Below are 13,737 nucleotides of genomic sequence, written 5' to 3' on the forward strand. Positions count from 1 at the left end.
GATACGCTTTTCCTGTTCGTCTGACTGACAGTTACTTGTGAGGTTCCAGTTTGGAGTGCTATTTTGTATCCAGTTCGGGAGGTTGGTGTTCTGCAGTGGCTGTGCCTGTCTCTCGGAAAGGGGCATATCGTCTAAGCGGATCTTAACCCCTTGTCTGCGGAAACGGTGCCGTTACATTGGTGGCAGCAGTGGGATCGTTCCTACAGCCAGAAGGACAGCTACAGGAGACACCATTTCTGTGGATTCTACAATTTAAGGGCAACGCATGTCTCAGTACAGTGACCCTAAAAGCACCAGGATGGAACCAGCAGTGGAGTACAGATACTCTGTGGAGGAATTTGACCGTATGATGTGGTTGCGGCTGAACTTCTTCGGACCCAATCCAGGTGAGAAATACGTGAAGTTCGTGAGGAATCTAGTGTCTACGACCCTACTATACCGGGCAGAAGGTGACGGTCAGCTGCCACGTTGGGTGGACCTCCATCGGAAGTTACGGTTGCGGGACAGTGGGAGCCCAGTCTCCATTCCCCAGCGGCAGTGTGAAGTGCAGGGAGGGGAGAGCAGCGGCCTCCCTCCCCAGCGGCAGGCTGAGTTACAGGGGGCAGAGGTAGTTGTTCCTGCCCCCCAGCAGCAGAGTGATGTGCCGGGAAGGCAGTGTGAAATGCAGGGAGAGGAGAGCAACGGCCTCCCTCCCCAGCGGCAGGCTGAGTTACAGGGGGCAGAGGTAGTTGTTCCTGCCCCCCAGCAGCAGCATGATTTTTTGGGAATTGGGAGCCGAGTCTCCATTCCCCAGCGGCAGGCGGAGTTACAGGGGGCAGAGACAGTCGGTCCTGTCCCCCAGCGGCAGAGTGTCCTACAGGGAATAGAGAGCCCAGTCTCCTTTCCCCAGCAGCAGGACACTGTATTGGGAGCGGAGGCGGTCGGTCACTCTCCCCAGCGGCTGGAAGTATGTATGGGAGAGGAGCTCGCTACCCCCTCTCCCCAGCGGCAGCTTAACGCACCAGGGGGAGACAGTAAGCCCCACAACAGTGCAGATGGGACCGTGGTCTCTGCACTTACAGCACAGGGGGTAGAGACAGTCGGTCTCCCCCTCCAACAACCAGGCTCCAACCAGGCTTCTTCCGTGGTAGCGCTGGCACCAGGGCTGAGTACCGCTGATCCCTGCCCACAAAGCAACCTCCACTCCAAACCAGGGAGCAACACAGAGACCGGGAGTACCAGCTTCCAACATAACTTTGGTGGATTCACTGGACAGAGACATGCTACGAAATTCAGCAGGTCCAGTATTTTGTTGTGGGTGGGCTGCCAGACTAACTCAGGTACCGACCGGCGTGAGGTCAGGTATCTGGTTAGTCTTCCCTGGGGGGGGGAGATGTGTGGCGAAACCAACCTCGCCACTGGGTTTTGGAGAGGACTGTTTAAAAGCCTCTTGCCTCAGGATTATGGCCCATAGTAACTGTAAAGGAGAAGACAGACCGGCCGCACAGCTTAAATCTGTCTGTAGAATTGTATTTTATGTTTATTATGCGTTCGGTTAAATTGTATGTTATGTGAGGGCACCCAGATAGCTAATATTATTGTATTTGTGTATTCTGAGTGCCATTCACCTAATGATATGCACTCAGACTTGAGCTATCTGGGGATATGTTAAATGTCTGTGTTTGCTGTGGGGGTGTGCCATTGTGTGTTTGGGTGGTGATTCCTGTCCTGTTGTCTCCACATGTGTATTGGTGATCTCCCCTTTGTCCTGAGAGATAATTGGATTGTGTTCGGTCGTCTCCGGGACAGAGGGTAGGAAACCATGATGCATTGTGGGGATATGTTGTATCTGTCCTGTATCTGCAAAAACTGTAATAAAAACCAGGCTGGGTGTGCCAGCACTTCAGATCACTGCTTGACCCTCAACACGGAGCCTTGTCTCGTTATTGGGGGATTCCCTGTATGCTGTTGGAGACTGATTGCCAGGAGTGTAAGCTGACGGATACGCTTTTCCTGTTCGTCTGACTGACAGCTACTTGTGAGGTTCCAGTTTGGAGTGCTATTTTGTATCCAGTTCAGGAGGTTGGTGTTCTGCAGTAGCTGTGCCTGTCTCTTGGAAAGGGGCATATCGCCTGAACGGATCTTAACCCCTTGTCTGCTGAAACGGTGCCGTTACAACTCATCACCTCTTCACTCCTCCTCAATCAGTGCACACTCATCACCTCTTCACTCCTCCTCAATCAGCGCACACTCATCACCTCTTCACTCCTCCTCAATCAGTGCACACTCATCACCTCTTCACTCCTCCTCAATCAGTGCACACTCATCACCTCTTCACTCCTCCTCAATCAGTGCACACTCATCACCTCTTCACTCCTTCTCAATCAGTGCACACTCATCATCTCTTTACTCCTCCTCAATCAGTGCACACTCATCACCTCTTTACTCCTCCTCAATCAGTGCACACTCATCACCTCTTTACTCCTCCTCAATCAGTGCACACTCATCATCATTACGGTCATCAAAATCCTCAATCAGTGGTTGTTGATGGTGTCTAGGCACATGAGATCACATCAGATAACAGATCCGGATTGTGCACCCTTGAAAGTCGCATGGATTCACTATGAACACTATTGCTATGATGGGACATAGCTAAAAGAAGGCAGATCGAATCAGTGTCCAGGGCCCCAAGATGTCTTTGCCAGGTCCCTTGAATCCAAACATGTAAGCAGAACATTACTAGCATTCGAACAGTGAAGAGGATCATCACTGGCCCAGACCCTGTGACCACAGGAGGACAATAGAGGGCAGGAAAAGTCTTCCACAACTTAAACCCATGATACTAGGTCAGCCATCATGCCTTAAGGAAGAACAATTTTCAGAATCACCAATATAGCAGGATACACTGCATTGTCCATAGTCCTGTCAATGGGCGTCCAGTCTGACAATATGAATTCCTGAGGGTATTCCATCTATTGTGTGCCCCAGCTGCCTGCCCTAAGGTGACGTACTGTATTAATGACATATGCAATAAGAATGTTCTAATTATTGCTGCATCCAGCATGAGCGGTTGTGAAATCTGTAATAATCTATGTAACATAAAATGTACAATAAACTGACACTTACCGTCTTCCGAAATAGATTCAAACTGAAAACCTACAAAAGAGTGACAGATTTAAGATCTCACAGGCGGCCTAAGAAATCCTTCACACATGATAGAAAGCAATGTCAGCAAATATTCTGGAGACAACCCTTGGTCATATGGTCAAGCGGAAGACAACAACAATGTAAGACGTCACAAAGAATTCCAAAAACTGTACAACCAAAAAAAAACAAGACTTGAGAAAATGAATAAAAAGATCACAGATTATATAGGATACGTGCGTCCACTCAATGTGTAGGGTCATCTTATGAATTATGACAACTCCCAAATATAATCTCAAATTCAGTAATTAATTTCCAATATCAGGACGTGGGCCTATGAGGGAAAGAGTTACCTAGGGTCAGCTGAACCATGCTTCTAAAGACATCCAGAAGAGTCAATTTAAAGCGGTTCTACAGCACCTGAAGAAATCATTATAAGCTTCATGTTGAGTAATCATCTTGATATTTTGGTGGGGTGTATGAGGATAGTGATAAGGGATTTATTTATTTTTCTTACAGACCAAATTCAAAAAGAAAGATCCATCTCCATGTTCCTTACAAGTCTCCTTTGAGATAGTGGTTTATCCATAGCTGCTAACAACATGGTGGCCACTCATACCCATCTCCCTCTATATCAAAATGTGCAGATCATAGGGCCATAAGACGTTTGTACCTAATGTGCGTCATTTGGATTAGTTTTTTTGGATTCCATGTAGATGGTTTGAGTTTCAGGAGAAGGGCGTTTTAGTGAAGTGAAAGTAACCAAATGTTGAATGTGGGGAAAATGTGGAGAAGAATGGCTTCAAGCTGGGACCAACATTTTAAAGGAGTATGTATAAAAGAAAATAAAAAAAATTTGGGAAGGAAGCTGGTGACAGGATGTATGGTGACAAAGGCCCACCATATTAAGAACATCAAGATAAGAAGAGTCCCAGGTCTACATCCAGAGGATAGACCACAACAGTCACTCAGTAGAGGGAGGGGGCTTCTCGGTCTGAAATGATTAATAATCCACTTTTAAGATGAAGAAATGGAAGGTCTGGAAGTTTTGGAAAAATAAATGAAAGTCAGGTCAAGCCAGCAAATGGAGTGACCTACAGATGTGAAAAGATATGAGGAGACAAGAGAATGGCATTGCCCATTAAGATAGACACAGAGACAAATGTGAACCTGGAAAGACAGCAGAGACAGGACTGACCACCGATTTCAGAGAGGACAGAATTAAGAGACACAACAGAGCAAACAGAGACTGCAGAGACCACAGAGATGGAAGAGACCATAGAACCTGAGAACATACAGACCATGGAGAGACCCAGATCCCCAAAAGTCCACATAAAAAAGAGAGACAGCACATCCCAAAAAGACTGCAGACCATGGAGAGAACACAAACTGAAATGATCCCAAAACCAAGAAAAACCACAGATCCTGGGGAGGCTGCAGAAAAGGGAGAGAACATTGGACCAGAAGAGACCGCACAAACTGGTAAGACCAAAGAGATTGGAGAGGCCAAAGAGACCAATGACCCAGAGTGACTTCAGAACCTGGAAAGAATGTAGAATAAAAGTCCACAGAGGCCAGAGAGACCACAGTGATAGAGGAGACCAGAAAGAGAGAGCCCTGAGAGACCACAGTGACAAAAGAGACCAGAGATACTTAAGAGCCCTGAGCGACCACAGGGCCTCAGAGAGCACACAGAACCCGGAGGCTATAGAGAGAACTTTGGATCTGAAGAGAATACAAAAACTGGTGAATTTGGAGATCACAGAGTCTATAGGGTATACAAGGTCCAGGGAGTCTACAGGGATTATAGAGTCTGAAGAGTCACAGACTGGAGAACTATGAGGTCCGCAGGGTCCACCAAAACTGGAGAGCTACCAGGTCTGGAGAGTCCCACAGACTGGAGAACTACAGGGTTTGGAAAGTCAACAAAGTATCAACTCTGAAATCACAACAAATTTGTTGTTAGGGAGAATCCCAGAAGGCGTCCATAATACCATAAGTCAATTATATTCAACTAAACACTTTGAGAAGCTAGAAGATGTTGAACCAATGGTCTGGAGGAACAGCCACTGACCCCCACACAGTAGAAAACTTGTCCATATTCTACATGAAGTGTCCACTCCATTATTAAACCTTTCTTGGTAATGACACATTTTTTATCATTCATCCATTACCTGAGCCGCATCGTCACCTCTTATACACTAATAATTCTTAACATCTGTATGTTTGATTTTCTCTTTTCTATAAGAAAAACGTAGATCAAAAGAGCAAAACTCAGGATATTCTGAGTATGGCTGAGCAAAAAAGGACACATGATACCATATATGTAACCCAAAAACATCCGAAAGAGGAGAGATCTCAAATATATGATAGGAACACTACAAGAAAACATGGCTCCAGTCATACACCGGCAGTCTAATATACTGCAGTTTGGGGAGGATATAGAATGTAGTGGAGGATATATCAGGAGGTCGGTATATAGAATGTAGTGGAGGATATATATCGGGAGGTCGGTATATAGAATGTAGTGGAGGATATATCGGGAGGTCGGTATATAGAATGTAGTAGAGGATATATATCGGGAGGTCAGTATATAGAATGTAGTGGAGGATATATCAGGAGGTCAGTATATAGAATGTAGTGGAGGATATATCAGGAGGTCGGTATATAGAATGTAGTGGAGGATATATCAGGAGGTCGGTATATAGAATGTAGTGGAGGATATATCAGGAGGTCAGTATATAGAATGTAGTGGAGGATATATCAGGAGGTCAGTATATAGAATGTAGTGGAGGATATATCAGGAGGTCGGTATATAGAATGTAGTGGAGGATATATCAGGAGGTCAGTATATAGAATGTAGTGGAGGATATATCAGGAGGTCGGTATATAGAATGTAGTGGAGGATATATCAGGAGGTCGGTATACAGAATGTAGTGGAGGATATATCAGGAGGTCGGTATATAGAATGTAGTGGAGGATACATCAGGAGGTCAGTATATAGAATGTAGTGGAGGATATATATCGGGAGGTCGGTATATAGAATGTAGTGGAGGATATATCGGGAGGTCGGTATATAGAATGTAGTAGAGGATATATATCGGGAGGTCAGTATATAGAATGTAGTGGAGGATATATCAGGAGGTCAGTATATAGAATGTAGTGGAGGATATATCAGGAGGTCGGTATATAGAATGTAGTGGAGGATATATCAGGAGGTCGGTATATAGAATGTAGTGGAGGATATATCAGGAGGTCAGTATATAGAATGTAGTGGAGGATATATCAGGAGGTCGGTATATAGAATGTAGTGGAGGATATATCAGGAGGTCAGTATATAGAATGTAGTGGAGGATATATCAGGAGGTCGGTATATAGAATGTAGTGGAGGATATATCAGGAGGTCGGTATATAGAATGTAGTGGAGGATATATCAGGAGGTCAGTATATAGAATGTAGTGGAGGATATATCAGGAGGTCAGTATATAGAATGTAGTGGAGGATATATCAGGAGGTCAGTATATAGAATGTAGTGGAGGATATATCAGGAGGTCAGTATATAGAATGTAGTGGAGGATATATCAGGAGGTCGGTATATAGAATGTAGTGGAGGATATATCAGGAGGTCGGTATACAGAATGTAGTGGAGGATATATCAGGAGGTCGGTATATAGAATGTAGTAGAGGATATATCAGGAGGTCGGTATATAGAATGTAGTAGAGGATATATCAGGATGTCAGTATATAGAATGTAGTGGAGGATATATCAGGAGGTCGGTATATAGAATGTAGTGGAGGATATATCAGGAGGTCGGTATATAGAATGTAGTGGAGGATATATCAGGAGGTCGGTATATAGAATGTAGTGGAGGATATATCAGGAGGTCGGTATATAGAATGTAGTGGAGGATATATCAGGAGGTCGGTATATAGAATGTAGTAGAGGATATATCAGGAGGTCGGTATATAGAATGTAGTAGAGGATATATCAGGAGGTCAGTATATAGAATGTAGTGGAGGATATATCAGGAGGTCAGTATATAGAATATAGTGGAGGATATATCAGGAGGTCGGTATATAGAATGTAGTAGAGGATATATCAGGAGGTCGGTATATAGAATGTAGTGGAGGATATATCAGGAGGTCGGTATATAGAATGTAGTGGAGGATATATCAGGAGGTCGGTATATAGAATGTAGTGGAGGATATATGAGGAGGTCGGTATATAGAATGTAGTGGAGGATATATCAGGAGGTCAGTATATAGAATGTAGTGGAGGATATATCAGGAGGTCAGTATATAGAATGTAGTGGAGGATATATCAGGAGGTCGGTATATAGAATGTAGTGGAGGATATATCAGGAGGTCAGTATATAGAATGTAGTGGAGGATATATCAGGAGGTCAGTATATAGAATGTAGTGGAGGATATATCAGGAGGTCGGTATATAGAATGTAGTGGAGGATATATCAGGAGGTCGGTATATAGAATGTAGTGGAGGATATATCAGGAGGTCGGTATATAGAATGTAGTGGAGGATATATCAGGAGGTCGGTATATAGAATGTAGTGGAGGATATATCAGGAGGTCGGTATATAGAATGTAGTGGAGGATATATCAGGAGGTCATTATATAGAATGTAGTAGAGGATATATCAGGAGGTCGGTATATAGAATGTAGTGGAGGATATATCAGGAGGTCGGTATATAGAATGTAGTGGAGGATATATCAGGAGGTCGGTATATAGAATGTAGTGGAGGATATATCAGGAGGTCAGTATATAGAATGTAGTGGAGGATATATCAGGAGGTCGGTATATAGAATGTAGTGGAGGATATATCAGGAGGTCGGTATATAGAATGTAGTGGAGGATACATCAGGAGGTCGGTATATAGAATGTAGTGCGGAGGATATATCAGGAGGTCAGTATATAGAATGTAGTGGAGGATATATCAGGAGGTCAGTATACAGAATGTAGTGGAGGATATATCAGGAGGTCAGTATATAGAATGTAGTGGAGGATATATCTGGAGGTCAGTATATAGAATGTAGTGGAGGATATATGAGGAGGTCAGTATATAGAATGTAGTGGAGGATATATGAGGAGGTCGGTATATAGAATGTAGTGGAGGATATATCAGGAGCTCGGTATATAGAATGTAGTGGAGGATATATCAGGAGGTCGGTATATAGAATGTAGTGGAGGATATATCAGGAGGTCGGTATATAGAATGTAGTGGAGGATATATCAGGAGGTCGGTATATAGAATGTAGTGGAGGATATCAGGAGGTCGGTATATAGAATGTAGTGGAGGATATATCAGGAGGTCGGTATATAGAATGTAGTGGAGGATATATCAGGAGGTCAGTATATAGAATGTAGTGGAGGATATATCAGGAGGTCGGTATATAGAATGTAGTGGAGGATATATCAGGAGGTCAGTATATAGAATGTAGTGGAGGATATATCAGGAGGTCGGTATACAGAATGTAGTGGAGGATATATCAGGAGGTCGGTATATAGAATGTAGTGGAGGATATATCAGGAGGTCGGTATATAGAATGTAGTGGAGGATATATCAGGAGGTCGGTATATAGAATGTAGTGGAGGATATATCAGGAGGTCGGTATATAGAATGTAGTGGAGGATATATCAGGAGGTCGGTATATAGAATGTAGTGGAGGATATATCAGGAGGTCGGTATATAGAATGTAGTGGAGGATATATCAGGAGGTCGGTATATAGAATGTAGTGGAGGATATATCAGGAGGTCAGTATATAGAATGTAGTGGAGGATATATCAGGAGGTCAGTATATAGAATGTAGTGGAGGATATATCAGGAGGTCAGTATATAGAATGTAGTGGAGGATATATCAGGAGGTCGGTATATAGAATGTAGTGGAGGATATATCAGGAGGTCGGTATATAGAATGTAGTGGAGGATATATGAGGAGGTCAGTATATAGAATGTAGTGGAGGATATATGAGGAGGTCGGTATATAGAATGTAGTGGAGGATATATCAGGAGGTCAGTATATAGAATGTAGTGGAGGATATATCAGGAGGTCAGTATATAGAATGTAGTGGAGGATATATCAGGAGGTCAGTATATAGAATGTAGTAGAGGATATATCAGGAGGTCGGTATATAGAATGTAGTGGAGGATATATCAGGAGGTCGGTATATAGAATGTAGTGGAGGATATATCAGGAGGTCAGTATATAGAATGTAGTGGAGGATATATCAGGAGGTCGGTATATAGAATGTAGTGGAGGATATATCAGGAGGTCGGTATATAGAATGTAGTGGAGGATATATCAGGAGGTCGGTATATAGAATGTAGTGGAGGATATATCAGGAGGTCGGTATATAGAATGTAGTGGAGGATATATCAGGAGGTCAGTATATAGAATGTAGTAGAGGATATATCAGGAGGTCGGTATATAGAATGTAGTGGAGGATATATCAGGAGGTCAGTATATAGAATGTAGTGGAGGATATATCAGGAGGTCAGTATATAGAATGTAGTGGAGGATACATATCGGGAGGGTCAGACACCTTTGGCCATGGGTCTTGCTTGCAGTGGACGACCTGCAGTATCTGCCTCATGTAACACCTTTGGTCGCCTCATACCTGGTAGATGATATAAGAGATCAGTCCATACAGAATGTATACCGACAGTATGGCTGACACACCCTGTATGTCTGCAGTAAGAATCTGGACCAGTATGTAACCTTCTTTATCGTTCCCCATACGTCCCTCATGATTCAGGTGCCGCCAGAATCTTCTCTGCTTCATTCTTGAAGTCCTCAGACTACGTCTTATCAAGTCCTCCTCCTGACCCTCATTCACACTGACCCATGAAGAGGAATCATTGCCCCCGCACCCACCTCCTCATCAGCTGTGGTGCAGAACCTGCTATGAATGGACGGTCACCTCAAGGTCCAGTGGTGGAGTAATCTCTCTAAGCATTAAGGGTGAGGTTTTGAGATCTATAGTGCCTAATGGGGTTGTGAGTTTTTTGTGTGTTTTTTTCTCTTTTTTTAAGTGGTGACAGAGTGGTGTTACCATTCCTTCATCCTGCTACTGTCTCTGATGTCATGCTTGTCTTAATTTCCAGTTCCTTCTCGAGTGCGCATTGATATTATTGCAATGCAACGGTTATGTTCATGTAATATGCCTGGTTCACCAGCAGGTGGCAGCATATATGGCAGAGAGAGAGAGCTCTAGATAGAATGGAACTCACCATTCCATTCTCCCCCCTTTGGGCAGAATTGGATCAGTCCTGCTTCCAACCAGAAGGGACGGGTTGCAGTTGTAAATTATTCCAGTTTAGACTACATATTGGAGCTGAGAAGATATGAACGATTTAGCAGCCAGAGCAAATTGTTCTTCGGCTGGAGCAGGAGCCACCAAAGGGCAGTAGCTTGTAGAGCACCCGGACTCCATTCTAATTTACATCACTGAATGTCAGGAGGGGGATAACAGCCTAAGGCACCCCAGACCGCAATCCAGTAACCAGACCCAAGCAGAGTTTAGCACAGCAGAGAGAAAGAAAGCAGAGTTATTCAGCAAGCCTGTCAGTCCAGAAGAGAAAGCAAGAAAGCAGAGTTATCAAGTGTGCCTGCCAGTGTATGCCAAAGCCTGCTGGGAGCAAGAGAAAGCCTGAATATTGTCTGGAATCAAGTTTACCCAAGTAAAGCTGCTCTTATAGTTTATCAAGGTCTGGACTCAAGTAACAAGTTATTCTTTATCCCCTAACTCAACATCCCCCCCTTTATCTGCTTTGGAGCCTAAGCCTGGGGTCCTGCTCTATCCAGGTAGGAGCACCGTGACACATATAGGCTGCACCACACCACTCGGCATTCCTATACACCCGGGACGCGATAGGGCCCTGGGGGGCGGCGCGTGTGTGGTGGAAGAATTGGGGGACAGTGGTGGAACCGCTATTATTGTTTCACTGGTGTTAGGAGGTGCCATTGTGGTGGGTGTGGTGATAGTGACAGTGGCACTGCTATTATTGTGTCAGTGTGGTAGTAGGTGCCATTGTGGATTATGTGGTGGTATTAGTAGTCATTGTGGTGATCATGGTGGTGGTAGGGGCCACTTTGAAGGCAGTGTTGGTGGTGGTAGGTGCCACTGTGATGGCAGTGTTGGTGGTGGTAGGTGCCACTGTGATGGCAGTGTTGATGGTGGTAGGTGCAGTGGTCATGGTAGGTGCTATTGTGACGGTAGACGTCATTGTGGTGGCACTTGTGATGGTAGGTGCCGTTGTGGTGGCAGTGTTGGTGGTGTTAGGTGCAGTGGTCATGGTAGGTGCCATTGTGGTGGCACTGGTGATGGTAGGTGCCGTTGTGGTGGCGGTAGGTGCCTTTGTGGTGGCAGGTGTTCTTCTTGTGATCAGACAGTGAATACATGGTAAGGTAATATCTCGTGGCCCTTGAAGAAGAGACGCCACATGGCAGCTCAGGGTGTGTTCGGGATCCTGCAGGCAGTGAACTGAGGTTTACCGTCCTTTCTGCCGTCTCTAAGGAGGGGCCTTTGGGGCAGATTTTTTTATGAAAATTGGACAAGATTCTGGCTCAAACCTTTGGCTGCTGGTTGGGATGCACTGTTTTTTCTGGCCATTACGTCTTTTATCACAGTTTTGCCTAGACAGAAGGAAACAGGGGTCATGACATGAAGATTCTCCCGTCTCCTGGGATCTCTCCAGATTTTCTCAGTATTTGCATTGTCCTGTTTTCCGTCATTGCCACATTTCCCGCTCTGCAGTCTCATCCTTACGCTCTGCATTGAGTGGGACATTTTTAGGCCGATTCCTTGTTGATTATTCTCCGCTTAATTTTTTTTATTTGTGACTTAAAATTGTTTTGCGTGTTTTATGACTTTTTCCAGTGTTTATAGGGTTATTATATAACGTCTGGATTATTATAAGCGATTCCACCACTGCTGGGTAACGATGATGACTCCTGCATTAGATTTTTGGGATTTGTTACTTTAAAAAAAAAATTGTTCTAGGGACAGTTTGGGAGGACACCCTGGGCAGCCTAGCTACGAAATTGCGGCACTCAAATTATTATTTTGCAATTAAGATGATTTATTGTTACATCAAAGAAAGAAAGTTCATTAATGATAGGTAACCACGCAACGCTTGACCAGACGTTTCGGTCCATACGGACCTTCTTCAGTATCTATAATAGAGGAGCATAAGATAAACCATTAAGTAATAGAGTAACAGGATGCAGGTACTTCAGTGGAAAAGGATATATCAGAAAAGGATATGTCCGAGGGAGAACATCCGAGGTATAATTCTAATACTGGGGAGTAGGAGGTGGAGGAGCGGTGACTGGTGTAGAGCAGAGGGGGGGTCACTAAGAGTAGGACCATGGGATCATCCGCCCTAAAGTAATGCAGGAGAGAGGCAAGTATCCGGAAACACTGCCGGCGGTTATAGCCAACATGAGGAGAAGCGATGGGTTTTCCTGTAGTTAGGAGGCTGGAGCATCAAAGGGCCAGAGAAACAGCCTTTCTAATGTAATGTATTGGCTAGGGTGAGCGCCGGTCACGTGACATGAGTGACACAAACGTCACGTGACCCCGGAAGTGCGCCGTATGCGTTCCATTTGTGTTCTCCACTCAAGAAGATGGGAAAACTAAGTTTAAACTTAAACTATTAGTAAAACTATAAATGAGGGGGCGGATAAGAAGATGACAAAGGCGATATATTCATATTACAGGGCGGATAATCTATGGAATAACCGAGTCACATGACCGGGGCACTCGCTTCAAATGATGATGGTGAATGGGGAAAGTGAGATGTCTGGGGAGCATGGAAGGGATAATATGGATTATTACAGTACAAAGTATGGATTAGAGAAACCTGATGAAAACAAAGTGAAAATAAAGGCAAAACAAGATAAAGTTTTTAACACCTTTAATTAAATCATCTTAATCATTTCTACTGGACACTACGCACTACTACAATGGCGAGATGAGACACCTACAGCCAGGTCCATAAATATTGGGACATGGACACAATTCTAACATTTTTGGCTCTATACACCATCACAATGGATGTGAAATGAGACGGACAAGATGTGCTTTACCTGCAGACTGTCAGCTTTACCTGCAGACTATCAGCTCTACCTGCAGACTGTCAGCTTTACCTGCAGACTGTCAGCTGTACCTGCAGACTGTCAGCTTTACCTGCAGACTGTCAGCTTTACCTGCAGACTGTCAGCTCTACCTGCAGACTGTCAGCTTTACCTGCAGACTGTCAGCTTTACCTGCAGACTGTCAGCTTTACCTGCAGACTGTCAGCTTTACCTGCAGACTGTCAGCTCTACCTGCAGACTGTCAGCTTTACCCGCAGACTGTCAGCTTTACCCGCAGACTGTCAGCTTTACCCGCAGACTGTCAGCTTTACCTGCAGACTGTCAGCTTTACCCGCAGACTGTCAGCTTTACCCGCAGACTGTCAGCTTTACCTGCAGACTGTCAGCTTTACCTGCAGACTGTCAGCTGTAATTTGAGGGGATTTACATCCAAATCAGGTGAACGGTGCAGGAATTTTCCCTTCAGTTTTGTCTTCAGCAAGTGAAATGCTCAATCGG

The 13,737-nt window shown here is 44.4% G+C and overlaps 1 protein-coding gene across 3 annotated transcripts in view; it reads right to left on the reverse strand.

Moving 5' to 3' along the window:
• Positions 1-13,737, reverse strand: part of LOC122941242 (alpha-2-macroglobulin-like protein 1) — a 154,059-nt gene that overhangs the window by 69,507 nt on the left and 70,815 nt on the right. Inside the window, exon 18 of one of the 3 annotated variants that reach the window (XM_044298324.1) lies at positions 3,106-3,135. In XM_044298324.1, coding sequence (XP_044154259.1) covers positions 3,106-3,135 — 30 coding nt within the window. Of the gene's footprint in view, positions 1-3,105; positions 3,136-9,683; positions 9,759-11,713; positions 11,777-13,737 lie in introns of all 3 variants that reach the window. The other 2 variants (XM_044298322.1, XM_044298323.1) reach the window with 2 other exon arrangements.

Source organism: Bufo gargarizans, chromosome 6 (assembly GCF_014858855.1).
Source record: "Bufo gargarizans isolate SCDJY-AF-19 chromosome 6, ASM1485885v1, whole genome shotgun sequence".
Taxonomy (NCBI): Eukaryota; Metazoa; Chordata; class Amphibia; order Anura; family Bufonidae; genus Bufo; species Bufo gargarizans.